We start from the raw sequence: 8,708 nt of genomic DNA on the forward strand, positions 1-8,708 counted from the left end.
TGTTCCAATGGCACCCCCTGATAGAGGATCTCAAGTGTACCCGTGTATAAACTGTAGTTTTATTATTTCTGGGTGATTCCAAAAGAATTGTTCTAACTAGGAACCATCTTTGCGGCTTGGTTAAATGGATGGAGGCCTCTGTTTCTTGACTTTCTGCTTGTACCTCACTCTCCTGTGCTTTCCTCAACAGTTCGCAAAGGTTACCGGATCCAAGCTGACAAAGAGAGAGACTCCATGAAGGTCCTGTACTATGTGGAGAAGGAGCTGGCTCAGTTTGATCCAGCCAGAAGGATGAGGGGCAGATGTGAGCATCTGTTAGTTTCCTGTGATCTGTGCTTCATTAAGATGTGGTAGCTAAAGGGGACACGGGAGGCAGAGGGGGGGTGGGGGGTGGGGGGGTTATCAGGTGTGAAGCTCTGAACCAGCAGGTGTGTGCTTGTGACACAGCCACAAGAAGCAGCTCTGAGAACATGGAAGGGGATAGAAGGGCCTTCTGGGTGGGAAAGGTGGAACAGCCATGTGTGGCTTATATTGTCTCCCTGTGGGGCAGTCTGGGTCGATTGCTGTGGTGTTGTAATCCTGGGTTTAAAATGTTTCATAACAGTCCCCTTACAATACTCAAAATAGTGGGTCAGTCAGTAAAGTCATTGCTGAGCAAGCACGAGCACCCATGCTCAGATCCCCAGCGTGAGGGCAAGCAGAGCACCCATGTTTGGATCCCCAGCAGCACCCATATAAAACCTGGGCCAACAGACAGACCAACCACATCTACAACCCCAGGCCTGAGCTGGCAGAAACAAGCCGATCCCTGCCTCTCAATGGGCACCCATTCTAGCCAGCCAGTCAACTTCAGATTTACTGAGAGACTCTTTCTCAAAAAAATAAGGTGGAGAGTATCAAGGAAGATACTTTGTCAACCTCTTGCATTTACATAAATGAGCATCCTCACATGCACATGCACATGCACACAGACACATGTGCATGCTCAAGAAGTAAATATTCAGCTTCCGTTTTCTCCAACCCAGACGCTGAGTTGCCACATGGAGGCTTCAATGAAAGTGGGGCGGGGGAGGGGGGAAAGTTTGATAAATGAGTCTAGGAAAAAGTCTGGCATTCCTCTGAGGTGCCCAAACCACAGAGATTTGGGGGTGAGCAAAGAGGCTGTGCTTCTTGTCAAAGGATGCTTTAATTACTAAGTCTGCTGGTGGCAAGGCCCCAACCCTTAACTTATCCACAGCCCTTTGGAGGCTGCAGCTGACACTGCTGGTTCTTTAGAGTGGGCTCCAAATTACTGTCTATCATGAGAGGCAGAACAGGGCAGGTCTGACTCGGATGGGCTGATTATCAAGTGGGTGCTGGCATGCCTGGCAGTGAGGTCACTAGGCACTTTCTTTGAACCCTGTTCTTCTGGGAATCAATAAGAGACTTGATGGAGCTGTTGGGAAAACAGTCCCAGACTAGAGGAACTTTATTCAGATGAAGGACAACATATTCCACCCAGTTTACAATTCTAAATTCATCCTGTCTGTGTTGCAGCCATTGCTGCATCCTCCCACCGCAGGGACTATAAAAAGACCATCTCCAGATTGGGATGTCAGGAATGCAGATGTCACGGCACTTGACAAGCTGGTTGTAACAGTGTTGTCATGGATCTCTGTAAGGGGACAGAGACAGGGAGAGTCCTAGATCAAGGAGAAGCTCGGCAAGAAATCACCAGTATTGCGGCTTAGAGGAAAAGTTAATGGCGAGGATCAAACATAAAGAATGGATTTGAGTGTATGTGACATCTCTTGGCTGACTACCTTGATCCTAAAGGTTCAGGCACTGGCTGGTCTCCATGTGGTGGCGGCATCTTAGAGTTGAAAGGGATCTTAGAGATCCTCAACCACAAGGGAGCAGAAGCTCAGCGAGTGTAGTAATGGAGTTAGAAGGACTCATATGATTCCCAGTCTTGCGACTTATATACAAAAGCTTTTGAGCTGAAAGGAAACTGCCCTCCTTGCTGTGCTATGACCAATGCCAGCATGTGGGCCAGTGCCGAGGCTGGAACCCAGACCTAGTGCCTGCAGATTGACCGTACAACAACTGCGTGGAATGACGCAGGAGCATAGCTCACTCCAGAGGTTGGCTCCATCCTGAAGAGCAGAGCAGATAATGGGATGGGGACATCTTGAAAGTCTCATTACAAAACCGGGGTCTTGGTTTCACAGAGTCTGTAAGAACCAGGGCGTGAGGTCCAGGTTCATGGATGTGCTGGCCACTGTAAGTGGTAGTCACAGCTGAAGGCTTGCCTTCTTGGAGTGTCTAGAGCGAGAGTCTGCAAACAGCATTTCCTGGACATGGACATTTCACATTCTGTTCTTTCTTTCTTTCTTTCTTTCTTTCTTTCTTTCTTTCTTTCTTTTTTTCTTTTCCTTTTTTAAAAGTTTTATCGGAACACAGCCAGGCTAATTTGCTTATGTGTCTTCTGTAACTTCTCGCTGAATGGCAGAACTGAATGGTTATAACCATTGTGGCTCCCAAAACCTAAAATATTTATTCCCTGGATGGTCCTTTACAGAAAATGTTGCTGTACCTCTGTCCCAGACTGGCAGTATTATATGCCTGTCAAGGAGTACTTTGATTTTCATGCTCAATTTGGCAGAAATTTTAGTGTAACATACACCCTGGACAGCTTGTTACTATGAGTGGTCAAATAGTGATGGTTCTTACACTCTGGAGAAGTGAAAAAGGCCAAGTATTCCTTGAAATTGATGGAAAGTTCCGAGCCAGCAATATTGTTTTGCAACAGACTCATCAAATATGTTTTAAAGCCTTTTTTTCCCCCTGTATGCCTACTAGGAAACTGAAATTCATGAGGATTGTGAAGGAATATTCTAAATTTTAACCAATAGCCTGTGTGAGCTGTTTTCTTTTAAAATAGGCAGAAGGGCTTGAGAGATGGCTCAGTGGGTAAGAGTATTTACTGTGCAGGCATGAGGACCTGAGTTTGGATCTTGGCATTTATGTAAAAAGCTGGACATGGCTGAGATTTCCTGTACGCCCAGAGCTGTACGGGAGCATAGATGAGAGAGTCACATGGGCTTGCTGGTCACCAGCCTACCTCCAAATTCAGCAGGAGGAGAAGGTGAGCACATAAAGTCATCTGGCTTCCAGATACATATACATAGGCATGCACCATGCCATGCACACAGACAGACAGACAGACAGACAGACAGACACACACACACAGAGACATACATAGACACACATGCGTGCATACATTAGTCTATCTCTTTAAGAGGTATGTAAGAGATATTACATTTTTATTATAATTTAACACCAAATGATCCCATGAGTAAATTGTCATTCCTGTGTGTTCTCAGTAAAACAAGACTAGGCAGTCCTGCTGTTGTACAAAATTCCTCTGCTCCTCCCAGTACTACAGGGGGATGGGGGGAAAGCAGAGGGAACCTGAGATACACATCTCTGCCTCCCACATCTAATTCTGGCTTACGTTTCACTCAGCAGCAAGGGTTTAAACTAGTAAATGTTGTCTTTAATAATATTTTTGAAGTCTCAATGAAAAGATTCAGAAAACAAGCGGATTCAGTTTCATTGCAAATAGGTTCACTAGATTTGTTTTTTAAGTAAAATGAAATTCAATACATTTCTAAGTTCTAGAAATAATCAAATTTTCTGTTATTTTTTTTCCAGCCCAGAACATAATTCTGGTCCTAGTTCATATGTGCTCTGCACAAAACTGCTTAGGAAATGAGAAAGTCGTGACCAGGCACCTTTCTTGCATTTTTTTAGGCTGAGGCCAGAGTTCAAGCTACAGCCCGGTGGTCACAGAGACAAAGTCCATCTTCCAAACTTCTGGCCTGGCCACTCACAACCACATACACACTGCTTTGGTAGGGAGGGGAACATGTCTTCCCAGGCCTTAGACATAGCTCTGGTGCTACCTGGGCAGGGTATTATAGGTCCCTACAGGAGCGTGGTCTAAAAGGCGAGTGTACTGAAACCAGTGTATCCGTCCTCTTGACCTTGACTTCATGCTACCTGATGGAATGGCTGAAGTAGAGCAGAATGGGTCTGGTTTGGTTTGATTTGGTTTTTCCAAGACAGGTTTCTCTGTTGTAGCCTTCCTTGGCTGCCCTAGATGCTTTGTAGACCAGGCTGGCCTCAGACTCACAGAGCTCTGCCTGCCTCTGCCTCCCGAGTGCTGGGATTATGGGAGTGTCTACTGCGCCTGGCCTGGGCCTCTTCTATGATAAGGTGTTGAGACTGGACCTTCTTGGGTCTGGCCAGCAAGTAGGAAAGATGCTATGATTGATGGTTTTTGTTTTGTTTTGTTTTTTCCTCTTTGTATTTTTTGGCCCAACATGCTGGGATCATTGAAGTTCATCACAGAAATTACAGAGAACAGAGAAACCCGTTTGAACAAGGGTGATGATTTTCTAGGAGGCCAGCTGCAGACAGCCGAGTTCTGGGAAGCCTGCCTTAGGTGGAACAAAGACGGTTGTGTTCCTATTCCAAGAACAGCCTGTGGGAAGCCTCCCTCTCTGTAAGCACTCTGGGTTTGAGCTGGAGCCAATCCCTGCTGAGCTGGGAACACAGGTATACCTGTGCAGATGTACGGCACACACTGGTCAGGACCAAGACCCCCAGGCAGGAGCTTCCGCACCATGCGATCTCAGTCCTTAACAGCATCCCCTCCCTAACATTTAGAAAACCGTGATGCCTGCTTTTTGTCCCTGCAGATAACAACACCATCTCGGAACTCAGCTCCCTGCATGATGATGACAGCAATTTCCGACAGTCTTACCACCAGATGCGGAACAAACAGTTCCCTATGTCTGGGGACTTGGAGAGCAATCCTGACTACTGGTCAGGTGTCATGGGAGGCAACAGTGGGACCAACCGGGGTGCCGCCCTGGAGTATAACAAAGAGGACCGTGAGAGCTTCAGGCACAGGTGATGGCTGTGAGTGGGCAGAGGCCGCTGTGCATCTATTCTAGATTATTCTGCCACGTCTCTTTCTATACTCTATGGAATATCTCTTTCTTACGTATGTGTGAGGTACCGTATGTGAGAAGTAATCATTTAAGGCTTTTTGAAATGTGTGTCTTGGGTCCCCTAATGAAGCCAGACATTGATCTCTTCATGTATTTTACCCTATAAGCTTAGATTCCCACCCACCATCTCCATTGTCCTGATCATTTGTCATGTGAATGGTAATCATGCTGTCATATTAGCATTCTTGTAATTAGTCCTTATGCTGCTGAAAGGTGGCTACTGTTAAAGGGCCTATTTTAAGGCAAGGATACAAAGTTCCAGATGCTAAGGAATTTGCCCAGGGTGAAAAGTCCAACCAACGTTTAGCAGTCTGTGTGATAGCTTCGTCCCTGAGTGGCACCTTCAACCATCATCTGTCCTTGAAGGACAGCAGACCCCCACCTTTTCTTTACCCACTACAGAGAGAGGTCTTTGGCCTCCTGGCTTAACAGGTAACTTGATCCCTGCCTCTGAGAGGGGAACAGTCACCAAATGTCACCAAGTATTCCAGTCTCCTGGGACCAGAGCTGTGTGCTGCTGTTTGCTGTGGCTGGGAGGGTGGGTGGAGGCTCTGTGGCTGTCACCCAAGGGTCTCACCATGATCAAAAGGTGATCTGTGCATTTCAGCACTACACAGATCACAAGGTATTTTCAGATATACAACTCTATTCTGCTTACACACAAACTCATGAGAGAGCCAGCATTGCTCTCGCTGGACCTGCAGCATGAAAGGTGCCAAAGGTGATCCTTCCTCCTGGGTAGAGGGTAGTGGCTGGGCCCCTTGAGCTCTGGGGGTGCCCTGCAAGGGTTCCATGCAGACACAGTAACCAGTGACCATCTGCCCACAGCCAGCCGCGCTCCAAATCCGAGATGCTGTCGCGGAAGAACTTTGCCACGGGCGTGCCAGCCGTGTCGATGGACGAGCTAGCGGCCTTCGCAGACTCATATGGCCAGCGGTCGCGGCGCGCCAATGGCAACAGTCACGAGGCGCGGGCCGGGAGCCGCTTCGAGCGCTCGGAGTCTCGGGCCCACGGAGCCTTCTATCAGGACGGCTCGCTGGACGAATACTATGGGCGCAGCCGCAGTCGGGAGCAGCCGGGAGACGGGGAGCGCGGCTGGACCTACAGCCCGGCACGCCGCCGGCCAGCCGAGGAGGCACCGCTGCCGCGCCTGGTGAGCCGGACCCCAGGCACTGCGCCCAAGTACGACCACTCGTACCTGAGCAGCGTGCTGGAGCGCCCGGTTCGGCCCGAGAGCACCAGCCGCGGCGGCAGCCTGGAGACGCCGTCCAAGGTGGGCGCACAGCTCGGTCGCAGCGCCTCCTACTACGCCTGGTCGCCGCCAGCCACCTACAAGGCCGAGGCCAGCGAGGGCGAAGACGAGGACGAAGCAGCAGACGAGGACGCGCTGCCCCCCTACAGCGAGCTGGAGCTGAGCCGGGGCGAGCTGAGCCGGGGCCCTTCCTACCGCGGGCGCGACCTGCCCTTCCACAGCAACTCGGAGAAGAGGAGGAAAAAGGAGCCCGCCAAGAAAACTGTGAGGGTGCATCTCAAATTCCTCCGGAGCTGCGGCTGTTGGGTGGGGTTGCAGGACTCCTGGTGGGAAAAACGGGCATGGAGGGAAAGCAAGAGGCACCCAGTATCAATTTCATTCTATCCCATGTCAAGTTGAGGAAGTAAGGGTGAGACCCTTAAAAGACAACAATAACAACAAAACATTTAAAAAAAAAATAGATTGTAGGAGAGACTTTCAAAAGGCTACCATCCCCGCTAGCCTTTACTCGGGTTTCTGTGGACTGCACACAAAATATTCTATGCATGCTTATGTGGGCGTTCTTTTCTCCCAAAGAGCACACATCTCAAAGACACAGGAGCTAAGGCTATTTACAAATGACAGCTTACCTGCTTCTGCTGACTGTGGGATGAGTCCAGGCTGGGTACTGTCAGTCAGTACCTTGCATATGTGAAGAAGCCTTTGCTTTTGCTCAGTCCTCTTGTAAATGGACCTACATAGACTCTTATTGTTTTCTCTGTAAATGCAAGGGCAGGCTGCTATTCCTTCACTCCCTGAAGGTGAGCTCTGGACTTCAGAAACATTGGGGGAACAGTCACGTGCACACAGTGGAGCATCAAAGTACTTGTGTACACACACACACACACACACACACACACACACACACACAGACAGAGAGAGAGGGGGGGGAGGCGGGCATGATATCACTCTCGGTGCCCAAGGGTTTCTGTTCATCAGCTAACCTGCCTGCTCGGCATTTGAGTTTCCCAGATTCTAAGCTGGGCGGGCCTGCCTACCCTCCTGCCTTCTTTCATTTTTAAGCAGCACTTAAACACAGGGCAGTGCCCATGCTGTACAAGCTTTCTCCCAATGAGCTACATCCTTAGCTCTGGGCATTTTGTGAGTCTGCAACACGCAGGGAAGGACATTGAACAGGAGAAAGGTGTCTGACATTATATTCACTTCTCCCGTGCAGCTAACAGCTAAGTGTCCTGTTGTTTCTGAACTAGAGAGCTGCAGTGACTGTGAGTGAGGAAGAAACTCTCAGGCTAATGAGACACCACCCACACTTGGCACTGTAGAGTTCTAATGGTCGTTATTCTTAAGATAGTGGGAAGTCATTGCCATGGAACCGGGCTCTATCTGATATATGTTGGCTTTGGAGTGATCATCAGAAGTCTAGCAAAGCCCCAAGTTAAGATGCACCTGGTTTTGAGCAGCTTTTCATCTCTGTCCAGTTAGCGGTCAGTTGCGTCTGTTGTTTTATCAGTCTGTGGTTGAATGATGGGCTCTTTCTGCTTTTCTCTAGAGTGACTTTCCAACCAGGATGTCCCTTGTGGTCTGAGACTTTCAAGACACCTCTCTGGATTACTAGAAATCAGATGCAGACTACCGGGATAAGACACAAATCTGAGAGCCGGCAAGCCTAGGACCTTCTCTGGCCAGCAACCACCTTGGAAGATTTGCTGATCTCTGCCTTGGCAAGGGATAGGAGGCATGCTTTAAGGAGGCTAATTTCAAACCTTAGTGCCCATCTGTCTTGAGAAACTTACCAAGAAAACAATGATGTGTGAGAACACACCACGTAACAACAGACTGCCAAGTTGATCTTGCCCTACCCCCCATTTCCTTAGCAGAATCAAGACTCTATTCAGTTCTGAAGCGGGTAGCTTTGGAGCCCTGATCTCTATGCCAATGCCTGCGGTATGTTTTTCTATAAGTGCTGTTCTGTGCTTAGAGACAGAAGAATTTATGACGACTGTTAGGAGACCTTTTTGCTCACAAGAGAGAGAATTTCAAGGTAAAATGTACCGTTCCCTCTCATCACTTCCAGTCACTGGTCAATGAGTCTTGTTATGCTAAAATCAGAAGGCCTTTAGTGAGCTTAGTGGCAGTGACCTCCTGGGCAATCATAGAAATGACTTCAATTTGCTGCTCTGACTCACAGAGGGTGGGACGAACGGAGGATGGCATTTTGAAGAGCTGTTTAGGTGGTCTTTCTTCTTCCATTTGGAGGATGTAAACTGCTTTCTATCTTTCTGTTGCACACAGTGACGTCCAGGCCTCGAGTCCCTGAGGTGTCTCTCTCTCCCTCTCCCTTTCCTGGTCTCTTCAGGGCTCATGCCTCTGCCTCTGAGGGTGTTCCACTCCACTCT

The 8,708-nt window shown here is 48.7% G+C and overlaps 1 protein-coding gene across 1 annotated transcript in view; it reads left to right on the forward strand.

Annotated features, from left to right (window-relative positions):
• The window catches only part of Ildr2 (immunoglobulin like domain containing receptor 2), a 57,463-nt gene extending 48,968 nt beyond the window's left edge, over positions 1-8,495 (forward strand). The window contains exons 8-11 of the mRNA XM_051148344.1: positions 191-304; positions 4,746-4,959; positions 5,889-6,576; positions 7,862-8,495. Of these exons, the coding sequence (XP_051004301.1) occupies positions 191-304; positions 4,746-4,959; positions 5,889-6,576; positions 7,862-7,897 (1,052 nt within the window). The 3' untranslated portion in view covers positions 7,898-8,495. The remainder of the gene's footprint in view (positions 1-190; positions 305-4,745; positions 4,960-5,888; positions 6,577-7,861) is intronic.
• The last annotated feature ends 213 nt before the right edge of the window (positions 8,496-8,708 follow it).

The sequence above is a fragment of the Acomys russatus genome, chromosome 6, assembly GCF_903995435.1.
Source record: "Acomys russatus chromosome 6, mAcoRus1.1, whole genome shotgun sequence".
Classification (NCBI taxonomy): Eukaryota; Metazoa; Chordata; class Mammalia; order Rodentia; family Muridae; genus Acomys; species Acomys russatus.